This window comes from Otolemur garnettii, unplaced genomic scaffold (genome assembly GCF_000181295.1).
Source record: "Otolemur garnettii isolate 467f Iridium unplaced genomic scaffold, OtoGar3 scaffold00065, whole genome shotgun sequence".
Classification (NCBI taxonomy): domain Eukaryota; kingdom Metazoa; phylum Chordata; class Mammalia; order Primates; family Galagidae; genus Otolemur; species Otolemur garnettii.
The window spans coordinates 10,742,038-10,754,377 of NW_003852460.1; the positions used below are offsets into that span (position 1 = coordinate 10,742,038).

At 42.3% G+C, this 12,340-nt stretch overlaps 2 protein-coding genes across 2 annotated transcripts in view; one reads left to right on the forward strand and one right to left on the reverse strand.

Moving 5' to 3' along the window:
* Positions 1-8,561, reverse strand: part of TRAPPC2 (trafficking protein particle complex 2) — a 13,989-nt gene extending 5,428 nt beyond the window's left edge. Inside the window, exons 1-2 of the mRNA XM_012807165.2 lie at positions 8,494-8,561; positions 716-827 (exon numbers count right to left, since the gene is read on the reverse strand). Of these exons, the coding sequence (XP_012662619.1) occupies positions 716-808 (93 nt within the window). The 5' untranslated portion in view covers positions 809-827; positions 8,494-8,561. The remainder of the gene's footprint in view (positions 1-715; positions 828-8,493) is intronic.
* A 154-nt stretch (positions 8,562-8,715) lies between these two features.
* Positions 8,716-12,340, forward strand: part of OFD1 (OFD1, centriole and centriolar satellite protein) — a 35,203-nt gene continuing 31,578 nt past the window's right edge. Inside the window, exons 1-3 of the mRNA XM_012807166.2 lie at positions 8,716-9,055; positions 9,230-9,328; positions 10,982-11,182. Of these exons, the coding sequence (XP_012662620.1) occupies positions 9,047-9,055; positions 9,230-9,328; positions 10,982-11,182 (309 nt within the window). The 5' untranslated portion in view covers positions 8,716-9,046. The remainder of the gene's footprint in view (positions 9,056-9,229; positions 9,329-10,981; positions 11,183-12,340) is intronic.

Sequence of the window (12,340 nt, forward strand, 5' to 3'; positions counted from 1 at the left end):
AGCAACCTCCAACTCCTGGGCTCAAGTGATCCTTTTGCCTCAGTTTTTCTATTTTTAGTAGAGACAGAGCATTGCTTTTGCTCAGGCTGGTCTTGAACTGCTGAGCTCAAGCAATCCACCCGCCTTGGCCTCCCAAAGTGCTAGGATTATAGGAGTGAGCCACTGCGCCCAGTCAAGCTTGTTTTTAAGAACTATTCTTGAGAATAGAAAGTCAAGTGGTGTCACCTCTGGTGCTGTTTTAGTTTCCTGAATGCAGCCAGGGGATCACTAGGGAGGATAGCACACAGGTGCCACCCAACCTGGAAGTGCTGCAGACCCAGTGGCGGCAGAGGGATAAAGAAGGAAGAGCCTCTTCTGGCCTCTCAGGTATTAATCAATCTACTACGTGTTGCTGAAACATGACCCACTACATGTATCTCTATGTGCTTAAGCAGCATTTCATGCTGGGTATCACAATAAACCATCATGGGAAAGAGATACAGAAAATCATGTTAGTCTGTGCTAAGTAAGTGTGTGCTGAATTAAAGGAAGAACAAACAACTCGAAGGACACTCCCTGCTTGGCTTTTAACAGTCTTTGGGACTCCAAAGTAAGCCTCATTTAATTGTGGTAAATTTAATTCCCTTATCTGTCCCGACCTCTTCCAGTGATAAAATCATATTATATCATTACAACACCACAAAAATTCTGACAGAATTTAAGGTTTCATACTCACTTTGGATTCAGCTTTCCCAGCTGGCAAAAACTCCATTTCAAAAACTGGATTATCATGGTGGCCAACAATTACAAAGTAGAAGCTTCCAGACATTGTTTTCAATATATGGCTTCTAGTTAATAAAATGAAAAATAATACATATATTTTAGTACTCAATACTGAAATTCAAAAATGACTAACAAGAAGTCTCGAATTCTTTTTTTTTCCACTTAAACCTGATAGTGTAGAGGAGGATGCCACTGAATTTGGCATGCCTCCCAGAATACTACATGCTTGTTTTTTGGACTAAATAAATTATATATCTGTGATATGTCCTATAGAATCCAATGCATTATATTTTCACAGGGAAAATGGAAGACCTCTGATATGAAATCATAAACACAACATCCTCACCATCTGAAAGTTTGGAACATTTAGCTCAAGGGTCCCTGTGTACCTGGGGGAATAAGCTGGGTTTAACTTGGACTGGGGTTAGTGCCAGCACTGACATCTGGAAAAATTAATTAAGTTAATTAATTAGAGGGTGCCAGTAAATACAACCGACAGTGGTAAGAAGGCAAAGGAAGTGATTGCCTTAGAAATTTCCAGGAGACATCCTTCAGAGGAAGCTAGAACCAACTCTACCTCACATCGTCTACACAGAAACGAGAAACTAGCATTTACCTGCAGACTGTGTGCTGTATTTCTCTTCCTTCTACCTGAAGTATGTGTGCTATAAATCTAAGTCTCTGCAATGTAAGAGCCAATGACATGCCTGTCCATACATCTATATAAGGAAGGAATGAAATGGTTTTGTATTTTAGAAAAGATGGAAGAAAGAATCCCAAAAGGAAGACATTTTGAGAAACTGAGAGGTCTGGAACTAAGGTTAGCAGGTTGCCTAAAGAAATAAAACTATGAGAAACTGGGGGGAAATGTCAGTGATTCCATGGCTTTTAGCCCAGATCACTGAAATCTCAATGGGTAGATGGATGGATGGACAGCTGGAAGGATGGATGACAGATAGGTGGATTTATGTATGCATGTGTTTTTAGCACAAGGGCTTTGGAGTCTGACAAAGCCAGGTTTGAGTCTAGTTCTGCCATTCAGCGGCCAGGTAATGAGACCAAGGCAGTCAGCGGCTGAGTTTGTCATCTGTGAAACCTGTGGCTACTTTATGGTGCTCTTAGGAGGATTACACAATCTAATGCATGCCAGGCACCTGGCACAGTGTGTGGCTCACAGTAAGTGCTCAATAAATATTATCTAGAATGATGTGGAAGGTCATACACACAGTGGCATGGGGCAAATAGAAAATTCACAAGATGAGGTAGAAATCTAGCTAACTGGGAGCACACGGTCAATCTCCTGGAATACACATCTGAGGTATTCCAAGAGACTCATCAAGCCTCACTGGGCCTCCACTGAGTCACACCGAACATGGAATGAAATCAGAAGAAATCTGAAATGTATTTCTTACAAGAATGACACATTTTGTACAGGAAACCAGGGCACAGCTGGCACTTTTAACTCTAGAACTGGAAAGCTATTACTATGGTAGAAAAGGCAGATAGGACACTCTTGGCATAATGAAATACAATGTTTAAAATGTTATTTGGGGCAGGGGGTGGCACACTGCAGACTGTAGGCCCAATTCAGCCTGGTTCTCTCACTGCCTTCTAAGCCTGCTTTCAAGTGGCAGAACTGAGAGGCTGTGACAGAGACCATCTGGACCACAGAGCCCAACATACAGCAGCACCTCCATAGTTGATCACTTTTACACTGACCACCTCCTCAAGCTGACCTAATTTTCACAGACCAAACATGCACCACATGTAGATAGATATCAGTACAGTAGGCCTAGTTCCTCATGCTGACCACCTCTGTGTGTTGACCAGTTTGGTACAGTCCCTTGGGTGGTCAACTTACAGAAGTGCTACTGTATTTATTATCTGGCTTTGTACAGAAAAATATTTGCTCCTGTTTTAGGAGAAAGATTAGAAAAAGGTCCAAATAGTAAAAGTGGATAACAAAGACAAGCTGTGCAAAACTAGGACAATTGGCAATAATTCTCCAGAGAAAGCAGGGGAAGAGGGATGACGACTGGAAATTTGGATGAAGTAAACAATGATATCACGAATTCTTCTGCACTAGGTTTCAAAGCTGGAGTGTGCCAAGGGAAGAGGGCTTACTTTGTTCAGCATAAATAGCAGAAGCACCAGAAGGAAATATACATATAAGGAAGATAACCCCCCCACACCCCCACCAACACACACACTCCTCCATGACCGGGCAAGCAGCACAGTGCTGAGCACAGCAGGCAGACAGATGGAAAGGGAACTGAAAGAACCACGGACTGACCCACAGGTGCTGTTACTATCTACTCAGCTGGGCAGAGGAGAGACAGAGCTCTCTTTATTATATACATTCCGCCCTTGACTTGAGCTGCCAATAACTTGATTTGGCAAACAGCTAATGAAGCAAGAAGGGCTGTAACTCTTCATTCAATTCGGCCAAGGAAAAACTGACAGGTGAAGAGGAAGAACTGAAAACCCTGGGAGAAAATGACCCTGTTGTCTTAGGAAGGGAACAGCTGCAATCACTTAGCAAATATTTGATATGGCGCAAAGGTGAAGCACTCTAGAATTCCACCCTCTACAACCTGTGGAGAACTTCCGTGAGGATGGAAATGTTCTATACCTGTGCTGTCCAACCTTGGAACCAGTGAACACTTGAAATGTGGTTAGTGAGGACTGGATTTTTAATTTTAATTTCATTAAACACAAATAGGTACATGTGGCTAGTGGCTATAGTATTGGACAGTGAAGCTTTAGGTTAGTGTTTCCAAACTTTTTACAAAACTTTGCGTCCTCCACCTTCTTTCCACCCACAAATTACTTAGAATTACAAATAGAATACAAATACAGCAACCGCTGTGACTGAAGCGCCTGTGGTAGCATGAGTGTGTGTGTGCCTGCTCCATTTTCCCGTCACCTTTACATAGGGACCCCTGAAGCATCTTCAAGGAAGGCTTGGTCTAGAGGTGGTGGGGAGGTAGTTCCACAGAATTTGGAAATAGATTAAACTGGGAAATTACGACAAGAGAAGGATCTACGATGGTCTCCAAATGTCTGGCCGAGATGAACAACTTGAATAAGTGGCCCCTTTCCCAAGATGTCCACGGGCTAATCTCTGGAATCTGTGCATATGTTAGGGTTCATGGTAAAGAAGAACCCAGGCTCCTTATTCCCAGAAGGAATAAGGCTGCTCATCAGCTGACCTTAATATAGAAGATGTGCTTGGATCATCCAGGTGGGCCCAATGTAATTACAAGGGTCCTTAAAAGCAGAAGGAACTAAAGGAGGAAAGTCGGGGGGAAGTGTGGCTGTAGAAGGATGGTGATGGTAGAGGTGCTGCTGATGGCTTTGAAAATGGAGGAAGGGGCCTCTACAGGCTGGAAAGCAGAGGGAAACAGATTCTCCCCAAGGAACGCAGCCTTGCAGACACCTAGGTCTTAGCCCGAGACCTGTGTCACCATCTTTGCTACAGAACTGTAAGATAATATGTTTGTGTTGTATTTGGCCGCTAAATTTGTAGCAGTTCGTTACAGCAGCAGTAAGGAACACACGTCGAAGCTGGAAAACACACAGGTAGGAAGGAAATACTCGAGGCGGTGTCAGCACATGACTGGGAGGGTGCATTCTACCAAGAGACCAAGGACAAAAGGGAGTTCTCTGACCCTGGGGCACTGTGGAAAAGGTCTTGCAGGGAAGCAGTGATGTGTTAAGATGAAGATAATCAGGAGCAATGAGGGGATGACAATATGCAAAGGAATAGTGGCTGTGTTTTTTCCAGAATGCATTTCTAACACAGGTTGGTATGCAATAAGTGCTCAATGCTTGCAAAATGGGACTCCAGTGAGGAGGGGGGGTGTAGGTTGGACAGTGTTAGTAGGTGGTGATACTGGAATGCAAGGATGAGACATGGTGGAGTTTCAGTGTTCAGCGGCTTCAGCACTGCATAGAACACCTCCTGAAAGCCCCAGTGCTGAGGCCCTAGAGCAGTGTTTTTCAACGTTTTTTATCTCACGGCACAGTAACGTATAGTTAAACTTCCACAGCACACTTAAATTATGCTGATTAAACAGAATATGCTTACTGTGCTTTGAACTTCTTTCGAAAATCATTAGTCTTTAAAAATTTTTGCGGCACATCAGTTGAAAATCACTGCCCTAGAGGCCTGACGCTGGAGTCTGTGTTCAGGTGGTCCACAGCACCTTCATGAGAAGCTGCTGGAGTTTGTTGAGGTACCTACGAAGAAATCCTTCATGACAGGGACTGACTGGACTTGCTGGTTGATGAGAGGGGAGCCAGGACTCTCATTTGTGGTTTAACAGCAGCTGTCCCTGATGACTGGGACAACTTGGGCTTCTTCTGAGAGGGAGACAACTATAGAAATCAACCTGGTGATAATGAGGAGCTTCTCTGACTACTTTCAACTTAAGGAGGACACATACAAGATGGAATAAGACACTAGTAACATTAAAAAGGGACCACAAACATGTGAGGCTAACGTGAGAAGGGCAAAAACCCACAATGAGCTGAAGTGTGTGAAATATGCTTAAAACAAAAGACTTTAGACTATTTTAGGAAAAAGCAGGGGCGAAAGGTGAACTGCTTCAGTGCTTGGCACACACTGAAATAACAGGGCACAGATCTGATGAAACTTCTGTTTTTTTGTTGAGAACAACTCTCTGTGAGCATAGAAGAAACCAGGTTAGGCAGGCTGTGAACCTCAAGATAAGTCCATTAAGAAAACATTTAGACGTTCCAATAAATCCACGTCTTTGGGTCCTGGCAAATTACATAATCAAATGCAATTGTGTAACTACTGACCAGTGACATGAGAAACAGCAAGAAAAATGCCATACCATGAGAGATAGGTTAATGTTATTCTTGCTTTCAGAAACAGGCAACAGGACTGTAGATCTTAGTCTATAACTCTGTACATTTAAAGAGACTAAAATACTAAGAGAAATATATTAAATGTCTGTTTTAGTCAGACACCATACTAAACACTTCTATTAAACGTTAACTTATTTAATGTGAATCCCTAGACAAAAATAATTGTTATTCATTCACATACTCCTAGTTATACTGACAACAAGTCATGCCAAACTTCAATTTTCTATTTTGGAAGGGAAATATTGTAGGTAGACATAAGTCATTTTATGAAGTATTTTGGTATCTACCTAAGAACCTGGAGACCTGCAGCCTGAGGGACAATACAGTCTTGCTAGAGTGGTGCTCTCCATGACAGCAGATATACTATTCATCTCGTTCATTGTGTTATCCTAAGAGCTACAACAGTGCCAGGGGCCCATAAGCACCCATTATTCGCTGAATGAGGTACAGCTCGTGGCTGACTTGAGTGTCAATAGACAAGGTATATTGGGTGTTCCATGTCAATTTATGGTATGGGGTCTCTAGAGAGGCTTTGAGGTTGACCTTAACCTAGTCCAGCTCAGCATTTGAATCAATAACTTGGATGAAGACAACTTATTACATTCAAAGATAACACTAAGGGCAGCCAATTTATTAGAAGACAAAAGTTAGGATTCAAAAACATCTCCACAGCTAGGGGAATTAGGTGAATTTAATAAGATAGAATTTAAGACGATGAGAAAGAGTCCTGTACTTGGGCTTAGAAAAAAAAAAACAACTGGGCCGGGTGCAGTGGCCCATACCTGTAATTCCAGAACTTTGGGATGCTGAAGCTGGAGGATAGCTTGAGGCTAGGAGTCTTGAGACCAGCCTGGGCATAGCTGGGATGGCAAGACCCATTTCTACCAAAAATTAAAATCAAAGCCAGATGTGATAGCATGCACGTATAGTCTTACCCACTTGGAAGGGTGAGGGAGGAGGGGCACATGAGCCCAGGACTTCAAGGCTGTAGTGAGCTATGACTGTACCACTGCACTCCAGCCTGGGTTAGAGGAAACTAAAAATGTGTATAAGGGGTGGCTGGAAGATCACCAGGGGCAGAGTAGGAGAATGAAGTGAATGAACTTAGAACACCTTTCCAACTAGAGGGTTTTAAGTTGCAGGCAAAGACAAAACTCATGGACTCCAGTTCCAAAGCAACCCATCTATATAGCAAACCTTTTTACAGAGTCTACAGAGGAACTTCCAGGTAAGTTGCCTTTTGCTCCCAACTGCAGTGCTTTCAGTTGTTTCGCAGACCTAGGGCTGCAAGACTAAACTGGTGTGGCATGGGATGTGTCTAATGCAATGCGCAGGAATATGAATACTATTGATAGGTCTCTACTGGGACATTTTCCAATGAATATTAGAAGTAATTTCCTTACCCCCTAAGTGAAGTTATACTGGTTTTGGGGAACATTTTATCTAATTCAACTTCAGGACCAAAGGTGGGGGTAACAGTGAGGGGGTCTTCAGGTACAGATGCTTGCTTTTTAACAGTGGCCAAGTGATTCTACTTTTAAACAGCATTTACAACATCTTTTTAAAACACTGTTTGCATCATATCGCTATTCTCAAAATCCTTAATGCTTCTCAGCAACAGAATCACATACTAGTATTCAAAAGGGATTCCCACGTGCTCCACACTTCTTTTCTCAACCTTTTCCACCTCTGCTGGAGTTACTTGGCTACTTTGTCTCTCTCAAAATCACTTTGTATCCGCGTCAGGGTTACTGTTATTATTTCTCTCTTCATGCCTGGAATGTTCCCCCTGATTCTCTGTGCAACCCTTACCTATCATTTAAAGCCAACTAAGTCTCTCCTCCACAATGATTTCTAACAAACCCCCACAGGGCTCTCTCCCTCTATGAAACCGTCACTCTCACTGCCTGTTACATACGTTAAGCTTTTCATGGCCAGAGGGCAAAACTCATTGTATTCTTCAGTGGTGTGCATGAAACTGACACTGATCCAATTTTGTCCTATTAGGACATAGATACCTTATATCCCCAGTGCACAACTCCGGAGTCAGGTCAGATTCCTCTTTGTTACCAAGAGGGTCCTGACTTAGGTTTTATTCCTTTGCTCATTTCCCCCCCTTTCTATGATTGTTCTCCTTTTTGCCCAGCACGCAAATCCTACCCATCAAGTCCCCGATAAAGCCAAACTTTTCCTACGGAGATAAACTCGATCACTTCCCTCTCCAAACACCTTTTCTTTATCTAAACTCCTAATGCAGTGTACGACTCCACCTTAGTTCTTGTTTAATTCCTTGGCTGTAACGTTTTCACTATTTTGGAGATTTGGTGCCTTTTCTAACTAACTGAAGGATCTTGGGTGCTGGCTCACCTTTCCCCACAACATACAATGGTACTCTAAAGTTTAGCTCTGTAGTTTTCAACCGGGGGCGATTTTTGCCTCCCAGAGGTCCTAAGGCAGTGGTAGGCGCCATTTTGGGCTGTCACACTTGGGGGAAGGATGCGCTACAGGCGCTCGGTAGAGACCAGGGATGCTGCTAAATCTCCCACAATAAAGAACCTTCAAGCTCCAGATGGCTTTAGTGCCATGGCTAATAAACCCTGAGTTAGCTGAATGGTTCAGTTAAGCAAAGTCCCTGAGACGGTGGGCGTTTGCAGTCGAAACGCAGTGTGGAATCACCGACAGGTGCTGTCCGGGTCTGGCACCGCTGTCCCGGTAAGGCACCGCTGTCCCGGTAAGGGGTGGATGTACACGACCGACATCCCAGTTACGCGGGGGCGGGGACGTACCGCCGGGACCTGGAGCCTCCGCCCACCCCCTACTTGCTTCATTCCCTACCTGCAGGGAGACGCAGACAACGGAAACGCCCAGTCCGTTCCTGCCGTAGAGACCCACTCTCCGCAGCTTCAGTTGGGACTCCTGGAGCAGTTCTCGCGAGACTCCGCCGTTGAACTCCCGCGAGATGCCGGCGAAGCTTCCGGTCGCCCGGTGCAGCCCAGCGCCTGCGCCGTAGCGCTTTAGGTACCGGTTCCTCGGCTGGGCCGGCCTCAGGGAAGGGCGGGAGAATTCCGAGCGGTGAAAACACCGTCTGGCGCTCGGTGTCTCCCGGTCTCTGCCCTCTAGCCGACTTTGAGGGTAGCGCCTCGGTCACGGCACCGCCCACCCCTCTGAACTGGGGAGAAAGAAACTGGGCGGCATTACCAGAGTTTCTAGTTCGGAGTGGGAGGCAAGGGGTTCAGCACCTTTGTTCCTCCCGACCCCCCGGGACAGTGGCAGGGCTCTGAGGACAATGTTTCCCCCTTTGTCTTAGGCCTCCAGCGTGAGCTGGGCCTCGAATTTGAGTCACAGTAGGGCCGTCCGGGCGGGCTCGGAAGGAAACTGATACCTGACAATGGCTCAGGTAGATACATACCCCTGCCCCTTCTCAGGGACGGGCGGAAATGAAGTCTCTGATTTGTGTTCGTTAAATCTCCCTGCTAGGCCTCTTAAGGCTTTCCTGGAGGCCACTGGTCCGTTTTCAGAAATTGACATTCCCTCTGTCGGCCAGGTAACGCGTAACCATTTTGTCTTCCAGTCCACCCTGGACTTGAATTGTGAGGTGTTGAGTCAAGATGACCTTCGCAAAAAGCTGTACCAGACGTTTAAGGATCGGGGTATACTGGACACCCTCAAGGTATCAGATTTTAGTAACTGTATCATAACTTTTGCAACTGTAACCTTAAGTTACAAATATGTTACAAGTAGGCCACATTTAAATTCATTCAGGGCTTGGGTTTTAGCGATAGCATATGTATAGTGTTGGCGAATTACGTTTTTCTTGTATAACTATCGGGAAATAATAAAGTCTGGAAAATGTTTGAGAGGATGTTAAATTTGAGTCGTCCTGAAAGAGCATTTTATTTATTTACTTCAGTTTTTTTGGCCGGGGCCGGGTTTGAACCCACTGCCTCTGGTATATGGGGCTGGCACCCTACTCTTGAGCCACAGGTGCCGCCCAAGAGCATTTTTGATTAATTGAACTGACTTTAAGATACTGGGAAATATATAATGAACATATTTTAGTAAGATTATACTTTTCAAAAATCTGGCTTACAGGTTCTTAAATTAATAAGTGGTTTTGTAATACGTTTGGACATTGACACCATACAAAAAATAATTAAGCTTACCTACCGTACACTAGTTTGGGGAATGAAAAATTTCTTCTTTAAGATATATTGAGATGTATGAATATTTAATTTGGGCAGCAAATATTTATTAACATACTTTGTTTAGATTAACAGCCTGGAGTCAGATTAGCTCAACATATTTTCATTATGGTATACATTTCAAAAGCATATTTTACATTTAAAATGGGAAATTAAGGAAGAATTAGCTTGATTGGTCTCTACCCCTTCCCTATTGCTTTTGTAACTTCGTAAAAAATATTTCAAACTCATCTGAAAAATACAGATAAAGCATAAGGGAGAAAAATCACCTCTAATACAGCCACTAATTGGAATATGTACATAGTGTGTGTCCAGGCAATCTCTGAGTTACAAACTTCTGACTGACATGGGACTCACCCTTATAAATGGAGACTATTTATAGTCTCACCCTTATAAATGGAGACTATTACAAGTAATAGGCAAATGTACCTGTTCTAACTTATCTCTGAGTTACAAACTTCTGACTGACATGGGACTCACCCTTATAAATGGAGACTATTTATAGTCTCACCCTTATAAATGGAGACTATTACAAGTAATAGGCAAATGTACCTGTTCTAACTTATCTACAAATTCGACTTAAGAATAAACCTACAGAACCTATCTTGTTTGTAACTGAGGGACTGCCTGTATACCCTTTTTAAATTTAAATTATATGATGAGCATTTCCCTGTTGCCTTAAAAATTTCTTGGAATCTCCTCATTTTTCAATGTCAGCAGGCCCATCTTTTGACTATATGGATAATATATGTAGTAGGCCACTGTTGTTGAAGATTTCAGTTATATCCTCCAACAGTCCAGAGTTGTGAGGAAGTGGCAAAATTTTTTCCTGTCCTTGATATCCTGATCATCACTTCCCTAGGAGCACAAGTTGCCAAAATGTGCTCCTAGGGAAGTGAAGTAAGGAATCTACAAGGGATCTGCCAGGCTACCAGTTCACTCGGAAGGTGAGGAAAGAAAGCTTTTCTGGAACTCACCGGACTGCTTGTCTTTTGGCCATGGATCTAGAACCATTCTGGAAATAAAAGGAAGGATTCCAGTGAATGTGACAAATTTGTATACCTCTCTAGTGAAACAATCCTGCTGAAATTTTTTCCCCTTGTGTGTGTTTGTTGATCCAGACACAACTCAGAAACCACCTAATTCATGAGCTGATTCACCCTGCATTGGGGGGAGAACTGCAACCTCGGTCCAATTCAGTAGAAGAGTGCTCTCTCTTAGCAGGCGCCTCTAACTCTCTAGTGGCAAATCACCTACAAAGATGTGGCTATGAATATTCCCTTTCTGTTTTTGTTCCAGAAAGTGGTTTGGAAAAAGAAAAGGTAAAGTCTTTCCTCTTCTGTTTTTGAAAAGGAAAAGTTTTCTATTAATTTTTTCCCTCTGATAATTGTAAAGTGCTGCTTGATTGCTAAGTGCTCCCTGACTGACTTGATCCATTTTTCATTGATCTTAGAATTCACAACATATCTGCACATATTATATTTGTTATGTAACTGAGGGGTGCTAAATTTGCTGATCATTCCTTGGTATCTCACTTAGTCTTTTGTGAAATAGTGATACGTAGAATCACTAAATGTTTTGGAGCTAGAATTGATCATACATTCCATGTAGTGAAATGAAACTACCATTTCTGTTTAATATCTGCTCTGAGGTTGGTACTGGGTTAGGCATAATACAGGTGTTTCATGTGTTTCAGATGAGGAGAGGTGAAGTGATTTGCCCAAGGTCATATAACTTAAGTGGCAATAAAGGGCAATGAATCTAGATCTCTAAAATGTGCACTTTTTACTGTGTTACAGTGTCTTAAAGTATTTCTTTTTGTAATAACATGAGAAGTGAGAAATACGTGATTTTAAAAAATCTAAAGTTCTTAAATATTAAGACTTTTTTACCACTTTTCTAATTATTTTAACTATATATTCTTCACCATTATTGTTGAACATAATAATCCCACTTTATTTTAAAGGTATCTATCATAAATGTTTCCTGTGTTTGTGTATATGGGTGTGTATGTGTTTAATAGACTATTTTTTCAGAGCAGTTTTGAATTCACAGCAAAGTTGAGTAAAAAGTACAGAGTTCCCATATACCCCTGCCCCCAGTCCCACATACAGCCTATTCCATTATGGACTTTTTTTTTATTTTTTATTTTTTTATTTTTTTTTCCATTATGGACATTTTGAATCAAAGTGGAACATTTGATATATTTGAACCTATACTGACATGTCACATGTCATTAGCACCCTGAAGTCCATAATATTTACATTAAGGTTTACTCTTGATGGTGGTCCTATGTTTTTATCCCGTTTTATTTATAAGTATCCCAAAGATTTATATTCAAAGCATTAAGGATACAAGAATGTTAGTACAATTTAAATATGCTGTATTTCTTCTTTAACAACTAAATTTTATTTATCTATATTAGGAATTCAATTTTGGCACATCATTCTCTAGCTTTCTTTTCTTCTTTTTTTTTTTTT